At 32.4% G+C, this 12,959-nt stretch overlaps 1 protein-coding gene across 1 annotated transcript; it reads right to left on the reverse strand.

Annotated features, from left to right (window-relative positions):
* Window positions 10,919–12,111, reverse strand: LOC107608221 (RING-H2 finger protein ATL63-like). Its single transcript, XM_016310080.2, has 2 exons — window positions 11,138–12,111; window positions 10,919–11,056 (listed from the first exon to the last, which is right to left on the reverse strand). Exons 1-2 carry the CDS (start codon window positions 11,888–11,890, stop codon window positions 11,048–11,050), a joined length of 762 nt encoding a protein of 253 aa, XP_016165566.1. The 5' UTR covers window positions 11,891–12,111; the 3' UTR covers window positions 10,919–11,047.

A 12,959-nucleotide genomic window follows, 5' to 3' on the forward strand; every position in this document is an offset into this window, starting at 1 on the left:
AATGGTAATGGAAAAACAAAAAGCTTATGCTTTTACCACACCAAACTTAGAATATTGCTCGCCCTCGAGCAAGAGAAGAAAGAATAGATGAAGAAGAAGAAGATATGGAGGAGATAGAGGGATGTGTGTATGGATGTGAGTGGTGAATGGAAAACAGAAGGGATAACCATGAATTGAGAGAGAGAGGGTGAGGTAGGTGGGGATCCTGTGAGATTTCACAGATCCTGAGATGATCCTGTGGGGTCCACAGATCCTGAGATGATCCTGTGGAGTCCACAGATCCTGAGGTGTTCAAGGAATTACAACCTTGCACCAAATTAGGCATGTAAAATGCCCTTGCACACAACTCTGGGCGTTCAGCGCCAGGTTGGTGCCCATTTTGGGCGTTCAGCGCCAGAACCATGCTCTGTTCTGGTGTTGAACGCCAGATAGGTGCTTCCTCCAGGGTGTGATTTTTCTTCCGCTGTTTTTGATTCTGTTTCTAAATTTTTCGTTTCTTTTGTGACTCCACATGGTTTGTATCTTTCCCAAGCTTCATAGAGGGATTCACCATCTTTTTGTTTGAAGGTTTGAACATCCACTTTAAGCTTGCTCAACTTTTGAGGAGGAAAGAACTTGGCTAAGAAAGTCGTGACCAGCTTATCCCAAGAATTCAGAATATCTTTAGGTTGAGAGTCCAACCACACTCTAGCTCTGTCTCTTACAGCAAAAGGGAAAAGCATGAGCCTGTAGACTTCAGGATCTACTCCATTAGTCTTAACAGTATCACAGATCTGCAAGAATTCAGTTAAGAACTGAAAAGGATCTTCAGATGAAAGTCCATGAAACTTGCAGTTCTGTTGCATCAGAGAAATTAGCTGAGGTTTCAGCTCAAAATTGTTTGCTCCAATGGTAGGGATGGAGATGCTTCTTCCATGTAAATTGGAATTTGGTGCAGTAAAGTCACCAAGCATCCTCCTTGCATTATTGTTGTTGGGTTCGGCTGCCATCTCCTTTACTTGTTCGAAATTTTCAATAAGGTTGTCTCTGGATTGTTGCAATTTAGCTTCTCTTAGTTTTCTCTTCAGAGTCCTTTCAGGTTCTGGATCAGCTTTAACAAGAATGCCTTTTTCCTTGTTCTTGCTCATAAGAAAGAGAAGAGAACAAGAAAAGAAAAGGAATCCTCTATGTCACAGTAAAGAGGTTCCTTATTGTTAGTAGAAGAAGAGAAGAAGAAAAAATTCGAACACAGATGGAAGAGGGTGTTCGAATTTGGTGAGTGCTGTGAGGAAGAGATGTTAGTAGATGAATAAATAAATAGAAGGGGATGAGAGGAGGAGATAATTTTCGAAAATAATTTTTTTGAAAAAGAGTTAGTGATTTTCGAAAATAGTTTTTGAAAAAGGTTAGTAGTTTTTCGAAAATTCAAATAAAAAATAAAATAATTAGTTTAATTAAAAAGAAATTTTGAAAAAGAAGGAAGATATTTTCAAAAATTAGAGAGAGAGAGTTAGTTAGGTAGTTTTGAAAAAGGTAGGAAACAAACAAAAAGTTAGTTAGTTAGTTGAAACAAATTTTGAAAATCAATTTTGAAAAGATAAGAAGATAAGAAGTTAGAAAAGATATTTTGAAATCAAATTTTTGAAAAAAGTAAGATAAGAAGATATTTTTGAAAAGATATGATTGAAATTAGTTTTTGAAAAAGATTTGATTTTTAAAAATCACAATTAATGTCTTGATTCACAAGAAATCACAAGATATGATTCTAGAACTTAAAGTTTGAATCTTTCTTAACAAGCAAGTAACAAACTTGAAATTTTTGAATCAAAACATTAATTGATGATGTTATTTTCGAAAATTATGAGATAAAATTAAGAAAAATATTTTTGAAAAAGATTTTTAAAATTTTCGAAAATAAAAAATGAAAAAGATTTAATTTTTGAAAAAGATTTTGAAAAAGATAGGATTTGCATTAATCTTTGAGGAACAGCAGAGCTCCACACCTTAATCTATGGAGTGCAGAAACTCTACCGTTGAAAATACATAAGTGATAATGGAGTTCATTGGTCTCGGCCCCAGAGGGGAACCGGAGTAACCAAGACCACGAATACAATGATAAAAAGTTCTATTTATAATAAACTAGTCACTAGGGTTTACAGAAGTAAGTAATTGATGCATAAATCCACTTCCGGGGCCCACTTGGTGTGTGCTTGGGCTGAGCTTGAAGTCTACACGTGGATAGGTCATTCTTGGAGTTGAACGCCAGCTTTTGTGCCATTTTGGGCGTTGAACTCCACTTTGCAACTTGTTTCTGGCGCTGGACGCCAGAATTGGGCAGAGAGCTGGCGTTGAACGCCAGTTTGCGTCATTTAAACTCGGGCAAAATATGGACTATTATATATTGCTGGAAAGCCCTGGATGTCTACTTTCCAACGCAATTAGAAGTGCGCCATTTTGAGTTCTGTAGCTCCAGAAAATCCATTTTGAGTGCAGGGAGGTCAGAATCCGACAGCATCAGCAGTCCTTCTTCAACCTCTGAATCTGATTTTTGCTCAAGTCCCTCAATTTCAGCCAGAAAATACTTGAAATCACAGAAAAACACACAAACTCATAGTAAAGTCCAGAAATGTGAATTTAACATAAAAACTAATGAAAACATCCCTAAAAGTAACTAGATCCTACTAAAAACAATGCCAAAAAGCGTATAAATTATCCGCTCATCAGTAACCTGGAGTTTTTTCCAGATTTCTTTGGCTGTCTTGCATCTAGATACCTTCCGGTACTCTTCAAAGCTGATAGTACAGTGAAGAAGGTTGATTGCTTTGGCATTCAGCTCTATCTTCTTCTTATCATCTTCATTCCATTCAGCTTCTTCTTTTGGAGTCACCACTCCATCAGCACTTGTTTTTGTTGGGATCTTGGGACCGCTCACAACAATCTTCCATATGTTGTAGTCAATGGATTGGATGAAAATCCTTATCCTTTCTTTCCAGTAGGAGTAGTTCTTCCCGTTGAAGAAAGGTGGCCGGTTGTTTGACTGGCCTTCAGTGAGGGTGTAGGCAACTGTGGTTGTGCCCAAGTTGTTTGCTATTGAATCTTTGCTCCAAGCGGTTAAGCTTGATTCTTGAGACCTTAGCTCTTGATACCAATTGAAGGTTGTAGTAGGCTTAGAGAAGGAGGGTTGAATCTATGCCTTCCTTTTAAGTTGCTGTTATTACCCTTTTAAATTGAACTTTCAATTCAGGTTCTGTTTGAACTCAGCAGCGGAAATTTATGAGACAATTTATTTTTGTCTCATGAATATCAGAAAATAGAACTCAGCAGAGAAGAGAAAAGCTAACACCAGCATGTATCCTGGTTCGGTTGCCTTGTGCTATGCAACCTACGTCCAGTCTCCTCCACAACTATGGAAGAATTTCACTATAGTTAATAGTATTACATACACCAATTTCACAGGATTGACCCAATCCTTTCACACTCAAGTTCTAACCTAACTTGACATTGGCTATGCTAATACCTAACTATTCCTCTTAGTGCTAACCCAACTAAGAAAGGGATACCTTACAGGTACAAGATACAAGACACTTAACCAACCTAAAGAAATCAGAAAATAACTCTAGGCTTTTCTCTTAAGTGTATCTCTCAGCCTTTTTTCACTCATGGCTTTTTCTTAAGCTTTCTTACAATGCCTTTTCTCTCAAGAAATTATAGAAAGATAAACTTAGAAAAGTACATTACAATCAGTAAAACATGAAGGAGATTGACTTCATCAGCAGCCTCTTTGCTATGTGCAAAACCAGATTCGCAAACCTCAGATACAGTTCTTCAGTATTGGCCGAATGCTTCTTTGAAAGAAAGCATTATCCAAGTAGAGGAACTTCTTTACAGAACACTGTTCTCACACTCTGGTTTTCTCTCCTTGCTTTCTGAATGAACAACAAGCTTCTTTTATCTCCTTGTATGTTGTTGGGTTCTTCTTCCAAGGTCAACACCTTGAGCCTTGAGCTTCACCAACCCACAGAATCACTTTTTCTCCTTAATCCTCATAGTAGAAACTTTTCTTCTGACTTCTTTATCTTGACCGAAAGCCATAAAGCAGCAACCATAGAGATCTTCTCATGGTCAACATGATCTGAACCCTTGAGAACCAACTTGGTCCCCAAGTCTTGTTTAAGACCGTATTTGGTTTGGATTTGTTGAGATGACTTCTGCCTTTCAAGCTTAGTTTCTCTTTCTTGCTTCTTTGGTGACTATCTTGGTGAAGAAGCTCTTTCTCTCTTTCTCTTTCTTACTTTTCTGAAGCTGATTTGACTTGGTCAGAGAAAGATGAACGTTGCTTTTGGTTAAGCAAAAGAGAGGGATTTGCATTTCTGAAACCAGATCGGGCTTGGATCGAGTATTGGTAAGCATGGCCCGATTTGATTTCTTTGGCTTCTTTCTTTGCTTTTCCTTGGGCTCTTAATTTTGCTTTCAGCCCAATATCCTTGCTGATTGCTTTCTATTCCATTTGGGCTATTAACATTTGGCCTGCAACAATAAACAATTAGTTAACAAGAAGATATAAATAATCAACACTAATTATTTATTTTGCCCAAAAATAATGTTTGTCATCATTAATTGATTTAGTTAATTTCTTAACTCAACAAAGCTATTACAAAAATCTAATTTAAAATCCAACCAAGTATTTTATCAAATATTTGGAAGGTACAAAATAAAAGCATAGAAAAGTAATAAGACATAGCAAAATCTAAGACTAACAATTGCAAGAGAGAACAATAACAACAAAGTAAAGAAAGTAATAATAAACATAGAAACATAAATTGTATTAATACGGATTAAAGGAAACAAGAAGAATTCATAAACTAAATTAGCAACATAAAGTAATGAACAAGAGATAACTAAGGTACTAGAACAAATAAAAGTAGAAAAGAAATTAAATAAAAGCAAGGTAAAAATCTGAATTTGAGAAAAGCTAAGCCTAAAAATCCTAAAACCTAAAGAGAGAAGAGAGCCTCTCTTTCTAGAAACCTACATCTAAACCTAACTAATTGTGTGTGAAAAGTATGAATCATTGATTCCCCATCCAGCTCCACTCTGCAGCCTCTAATCAGTATTTTTGGGCCTGAAACTGGGTCCAAAGCAGCCCAGAAATCGCCCCCAGCGAATTATGATATCTGCAGCACGTGACGCTTTGTCACGCGTACGCGTCAGCCACGCGTATGCATCGCTGAAAGCATTCCTAGTCACGCGTACGCGTTGTCCCGCGTGCGCGTCGCTACCAGATTCTGAAATACTTGATTTCTTGTGTTCCTTCCACTTTTGCATGCTTCTTTTCCATTCTCTAAGCCATTCTTTCCCCGTGTGCGTCGCTGCCGGTTTCTCGGAACTTCATTTTCGCACATTCCTTCCACTTTTGCATGTTTCTTTTCCATCCTCCGAGCCATTCCTGCCCTATAGAGCTTGAATAATTTTAATACGCATATCACGGCATCGAATGGTAATAAGTGAGGATTAAAATTAGCAAATTTAAGGCCAAAGAATCATGTTTTCATTCATAGTACAAAATTAGGAAGAAAAATGTAAAACATGTGAATTATATGAATAGGTGTGAGAATAATGGATAAAATCCACTCAATTAAATACAAAATAAACCAAAAAATAGTGGTTTATCATTATGACATCGGATTTGTAACGGCCGTATCAATAAATATATACTTATCAAATGTTTACTTATCAATATATTATGTTTAGGATAATGAAAGTGAAAACATTCATATGGTCTATATTAGGTTCTCTTTATTAACATGAAATCAGTATAAATATGTCAAATTAATAGATAATTTTTGTAATATCATTGAATTCTAGAATAGATCTGTATACCTTATCCCAAAATTGATAAGGCTAATAAAAATAGTCTTGTTAACAAAATCATTGAAACTCAATTTTATTGCACATGAACCAAAATAATACTTATATGTAGGTATGCTAGAGTAACTAAAATGCACTTTGCCTAATCTTTTAGTTAGAGGCTAAGCTACGCTTAGCACTTATTACTTCTTTACTAGTAGTAGATATAGAAACTGTTGCTCAAATCAAATCTAAATGAATTGATGGCAACAGAAAATATAAAACCATAATGAAAGTGATGTTTTTAGTGGATTTATGAGTTAAATTGATCTATGAAGCAAGACTTGCAGCAAAGAATAGAATCAATATTTGGTATGAAAGAAGCAAAGGTGATCAAGACCAGCCAACCCAATTAATGATCCAAATTCAACCAACCACATTGAAGGGAGCAACATTAAAACAACAAAAAATTGAGCATTGCATGTATGAGTTGTGAACCATCAAAGTTTCTAAATGTAACCTGTTACCTTTATATAAATCTTTATCAGAGGTTTGTTTGCATGATTTAAATCTTCTCATTCAATGGGGAAAAGAATCATGAAAAACTCCTTTAAATATGAGTTGAGAACTGTAAAAGTTTCTAAATATAACTTACAAATTAGAGAAATGTTTAAGGGAATGAAATAACTTTTATAAACCCATTTTTATTTATTATTCTATTACTGTAAGATGGATTAATAGGTTCTACTTTTGAGTATAAGTTCATATTCTATTTTATATATAGTGATGGAATTATAGAAGTAATTAACAAGCTAACGCGATATATTTAAACATGATGTCATCCTTACAAGATTCGGATAATTATAAACTATTCTAAACACCTTAATATAATGTTATAAATCTTTAGTGGGTTATATATATATAATCATATTAACTAGAGTGAACTATTAATTCCGTTCCTGATAAATAAAAACGCTGAAAAAATAATCTACTTTTATTGATAACAAAAATACCCACCATATGTTTTAAAAAAGTTTTATCCTATAATAAAACTGGTTGAAATAGTAAACGAAAATGCCAATATGACTCCAATTTATCCCAAATTTTAAAACCGTAATTTCCCTAATTTAAAACCTTATTTTCACGATTCGCTCGAACAACATATCAACCACAATCGTGAAAATGATGCCATTGGCAAGCTCTGGAAGGTGCTCATGATGATAAGGACCAAAATGATTTAAGAGTTGGTGGATGAGTTTAAGAAGCTTCCATACATATCTCCATATGCATATTGCAATAAAATTGATTCATAGAGTGATTTGATGGATAAGAGAGTTTTTGGGGTCTACACGAGTATTCATCATAAGAAAACACGAAGAACTACCCAACAGGATCTAAGGATGCTAATTGTTATTTTCATCTGCCACCTCAACTAATTTTGTTAATGGATAAAATCAATGTCATTCTATTTTACTAGAACTTTTGGAGTTTAAGAAGAGATTTTATTTTTCAATATACAAAATAAAAATTCAATAAATTTTAATTGAAAAATATTAAAAAACCACATATTAAAATTAGAAACAACAAATCAAATTAGTCATCAAGAGTTTAGTACAAATAAAAAATCAAAAGCTTTTAATCATGCTCATGTAGTTTACTTCTATTAATAAACTCCTACATCTAAATTATTTAACTAACTAAATTACTATAACTTTTATTTCTTGGGTTCTTTTCTTTTTTTTTTTTTTGTATTCTCTCTGTTCTCTTTATTCTCTTCATTCAAGATCAATGCTCTTTTATCTGATTTGAAGATCTAGATCAAATTTGTTGAAATTAAGCAGTAAAATCAGATTGAACAAGTATTTTATTTTTAAAAACAATGAATGATTTAAATTTAAACTGTCAATTGAACTAAGACGAATTAAATTATTGTTTTAAATCGAATCAAGTGGCTGATGTATGGTTCAAATCTAATTAATATAGTTCATTAGTAGTTTATGATTCTATAACTGAATAATTTTGTTCTTGTTTGTAAAAATTGTTGTTCATTGTTGATAGTTTAAATTTAAATATAATGTAGGAGTTCTGAATCTAAATTATTATTTTGCTGAATTTATTTTGTTTCTAATTTCGATGCATTTGGAGTTATAATTTGGTTTATTATGAAAATTTTTTGGTGTTTTTTCAGTTTCTATGTGATGTTAATGAGCAATTTATACTAAAAGTTGGAATGATTTTTAACACGCTTGAAGAAATTGGACAATTCTATAAATTAAAGATTATTTTAAATTTACAAGTTTTCGTACAAAAATTCGGAACACAAATAAAAAGGAAAATGAGATTAAAAATCAATTGATGTGCTAGATAGGAAAAATTGAGTTTGTGCATATTAATAGTTGTGCTAATATATGATTTACTTTCTGCAGTTGAACCTTTTAGATGGTGCGCGTGGATCAGTAGTATAGTTAATTTCTAATTATTATTATAGACAAATAATGAATTATCAGTTCTGAGATTAAAAAAATAAGATAAATTTATCGGTGTTTATCTAAAGGCATTTCAGTGTTTTGTAATACAATTTCGATGCAATCTATATAATATTTTTATTTTTTAATGAAAATGATATTTACTTTTTATTATTTTGTTTCATTTATTATTTTACTGTTTGTTTTGAAATTAGTTTTTTAATTTTTTAAAAAATTTGTTTATTTTAAATATACAGTACATAGACAATTCAATAGTTAAGTAGTGTAGAAATTTAATTTACACCGTTTTTATATATCCTGATAAAAATTTACGTAAAAAATGATAAGCATTTTCTCTGTGTTTATTTGAATAATTTCAATGTTTTTGGTTAGTTTAATATATTACAAAAAAATTTTTATCTTTTTCTGTAATTTTGTAAATTTGGATTCATTCATATTAACAAGATTTTAATATAGTACAGACAGATCTATAAAAATTTAATCTTGCTAAAAAATTTTATGAAAATATTGAACTGAATATTTACAAAGATACAAAGTATGTGTTTGTTAATTTAAAACTAGACACACAATTCAAAATAACATTGAAGAGATATTGTTAACCGTTTACATTATATAATTTATTGACTTTCTATATCTTCTTATGTAAACATACAGTTAGGGGTGAAAAAATGTCAGGCGGTCTGCCAAGGGCCTGTAGCCTGGTCTGTGTTTGGCTGACCTATTATAAAATAGGTACATGTTCAGACTCTTATAAAAGCCTTATTATATTAATAGGCCAGGCCCAGACTCACTAATTAGCCTTATTGGCCTGTTAGATCTACCTGAGCCTGTTAATACATAACTACATATATAAATAATTTTTTTTATTATTAATAATATTATGAGATATTAATTTTTTAAATGATATTTTTATTTTTGTAAAAAAAAAATTATCAGGCCTTTTAACAGGCTTCAAGTCAAGCCAAGCTGAATAACAGGCCAGACTTAGTACTTTAAAAAAAGTCTATAACAGGCTGCAGGCCAGGCTCAAGCCAATCAACTATATGACAGGACAGGCCTGTTAAGAGCAAAGTCTGGCCTGGCCTGACCTGTTTCCACCCCTACATACAGTAAGGACTTTTTATATTTTGATCCTTTCTTTTTTGTGGTGCTCTTCTCAGCAACTTTTTTTATTGTTATTTTTCTACAAGGAATAAAAAATTAGGTTAATAGATAACAACAACATCAAGTACAACTCAATTAATATGAAATACACTAAAAGACAAACTAAATACACTACTATTATTTTTTTATTGCATCACACAATGTCGATTAAAAAAAATATGCAACTTATTTAAACATGCACAAAACGATACTAGAAGCACCGTAACAAAATTATATGAGCTAGTTACAACAAATCCATGAACAAAATTTCTTAAAAATACATGCACAAAATAACTTCAGCAACACTACAATAACATTCTATTGCCTAATTACAACAAAAAGAGAACAACAACACTAAGTACATCTCAATTCAAACAAAGTACACCGAAAGTTGTTATTGATTATTACATTAGAACTCACTTCAAAATATAAAAACACTCAAATATGCACAAAACACACTTAAATCTCCCAAACACATGCAAATATAGGTTAAACTATACGAAAAGAGGAGTGATAGGGGGCAACAGCTTTTGTGATTTGTAGCCATCAAGTAGCTATCAATGATGTTTTTAATGATGTGAGATTTCATCCAATAGTGTGGGATTACTCATTTTTGTTTTGCTAGTTACATGCTGGCCAGAATTTAATAAAGTTGTTGGTTTCCTAGACTTTTTCATACGAAAAATACTACGTAACATTTTTACACCGACTTAATAAGGTTATCACCAAATGAACGGTATAATGTAAACCGTAACATGTATTTTAATGCAAGAACACAAAATCAATCTATTAAATAAATAGAAATATAATTATCTAGTATTTTGCGATCGAAAATGTGAAAGAGAAAAGTGAAAAAAACTGGACGATTAGTAAACAGTACATTCAATAATCTTTCGTCTTCTCTGTGTTTCTTGGTGAAGATTTCGAACGTAATTTTGAAATTTTCTTGAATTTTCGCAAAAAATTTTATCATCGTTTAAAGTTTAATCGTTACACTTTTGATTGAAAGAGAAAAAGCGTTTTTTATATTAATATTCTCACTACTGAACAGTTAAGAGATCACATATTTATAAAATGGATTTTTGTTAAATTTTAACCAACTTAATTGGACTTAAATGGTAAAAAGAATTTGTATATATATATATATATATATAACATAACTGTTCTTATATATCCTTCGTAATAATTTAATCTTAAAATTAAAGAATTTAAGAATTCCAACATCTAATTTTCAAATAAAAAATGTTGAAGCCTATAATTAAGAAAAAAAAATAGAAAATGATATCAGGCTAAATCGTTATAACGTTAGGTAACTAATTCTTTTCGGTCAATATTAAACTGCAATTTTTAAATCATAAATTTTTTATGTTAAATCTTAAAATTGTAAATTTAAATACTAAAATTAGGTAATATTGATTAATTAAAAGTTAATTTGTATTACTTGATTGGCCTGTCCCACGAAGAAACAAACAAAAAAAAATAATAACAAAAAAGCAAGGCAAGAACAAAGTGATGATAACTAATAACCTGCATACAGAAGTGGCTGATCTTGGTTGTGATTTGATATGATTGGTGATTCCATATAATTTCCATCAATATTTCTACGTATAAGAAAATTATAGACATTATTAACACAAAAGATTTGGACTTTGCATCATGATTTAGATTCACGAGACAAAAACCTTTCTCAGCATTCTCTTGAAAGAACACCCCAACAACAAAGAGGACGATGAAGAAGAAGAATATGAAGTTTCTGAACCTGAAACTGAAACTGAATTATTATCCTCATCATTGTTCCCATTCTCACTCTCACTAATCTCATAACTCGGAGTACCAATAACAATCTGAACCACATCATCATCATCTTCGTCATCAACAGAACCTGTATCATTCGGATGAACAACAGGAGCTCTGCAAATGGGACAATTACAATGAGAACTCAGCCACATATCAATGCATTCCACGTGAAAAGCGTGTCCACATTTTGGTAATGTTCTTCCCATTTCACCTTCTTCGAAACCGCTCAAACAAATCACACATTCTAATTCCTCTCTGTCTTCTTCTTCCTGCTCTGTTTTCTTCTTCTTCTCTGCTTCGTACACAAACATGGGAATCGCTGAAACCGTAGCGGAATCGAGTCCTTTGGTGGCAAAGGGTGAGTCTTCCACGCGCAAGTGGTGGAACTGGAACTGGGGTGGACCCTGGAAGGCGGGGAGAGTTGCACGGCGGCGATGGCGGCGGCGACGGCGGGGAGGTTGTTGAGGTGGTGGGTGAGAGTGAGAGAGGAAGCATTTGGCATAGAGATGGAGGAGAAGGACGAAGAGAATTACAAGGAGAAGAGAAACAATGGCGGCAAGCATGATGGTGTTGTTGGATGAGAACATGCTCTGAGCGAGTTGACTCAGTGAGTTAGATGACTTGTTTTGTGTTTGCATTTTTTGAAGAAGGATGGGCTTTGCTTGAATGGGGCAAAAGAGTAGATTCTTGTGTTGGAAAGGTTCGAACTTGAGGAACAATTCATGGGAGAATCTTCTTCTTCTTCTTCATTGCACTATGCTTATGTCATGCACTCTATGCAACAAATTAAAGTATGGGTCTAACGGGATGATGAGGTTGTGGTACCAAATAGCAATTCAAGTCAAAGAAAAATCCCTATATTCAAGAACCTAATGAATACTACAAATTAATAGTTAAAAATTATTAAATAATTTAAATGGCTTCACTAAATTGTTATTTAAATAATTCTAACTATTAATTTTAATTGGATTCATGTGAATGGTTTTTATAATAATAATAATAATAGTTTTGATTAATTAGTTAAACTCCGGTGAGGGCAAAGAATCCCAACTCCCAAGGCAAAGACCTTATGAAAGTCATGAATTAAAGAAAATGTGAAATTCAAATATTTGTTATAACTAGTAAATTGGGACAAAAGCTAAAGTCAATATTGAAATTGAAGAGGCTGAAGCTCCCCAACACAATTTCAGAATTTCTTATGAACAACTCACATTTTTGTTCGTTTCTATGACTTTCATGCACTTGTTTAAAGACTGTATGTCAATACTCAATGCTCAATAAGTCAATAGTCATTGTAGTATTCTTTTTTATTTTTTTATTTAGGTTAGTGGTGTTTAGGGTGGGACCCTCCAATTGTGAATTTTATGATACGAAGAATCGACCACTTCGTTAGTAAAAAGTATACACATATTTTTTTTACTTTAAAATATATTCTCTATCCGTATATTTTTATAATACATCTTATATTATATAATTTTTTACATAATTTTTAATATTATATGTATTATTGCCCCCATAATATCATTTCTGGCCCTGAGAGGAGACTTCTTATATGGTGAAATAATTTAAAGTCACTATTGTCAATAATTTTAAAGTTAAATTTGTAGCTATAGATTTTTTTTTTTAGTACAAGTCTCCAAATCCTTCCATACTAGATGTTATTATGGGGATTCTCGCTACGTAACACAAATAATTTTTCACTTTTCT

Source organism: Arachis ipaensis, chromosome B07, assembly GCF_000816755.2.
Source record: "Arachis ipaensis cultivar K30076 chromosome B07, Araip1.1, whole genome shotgun sequence".
Taxonomy (NCBI): Eukaryota; Viridiplantae; Streptophyta; class Magnoliopsida; order Fabales; family Fabaceae; genus Arachis; species Arachis ipaensis.

Bases quoted from the DNA above. Each gene is read 5' to 3' on its own strand.
- LOC107608221 (XM_016310080.2), bottom strand. From the start codon at position 11,890: ATGCAAACACAAAACAAGTCATCTAACTCACTGAGTCAACTCGCTCAG.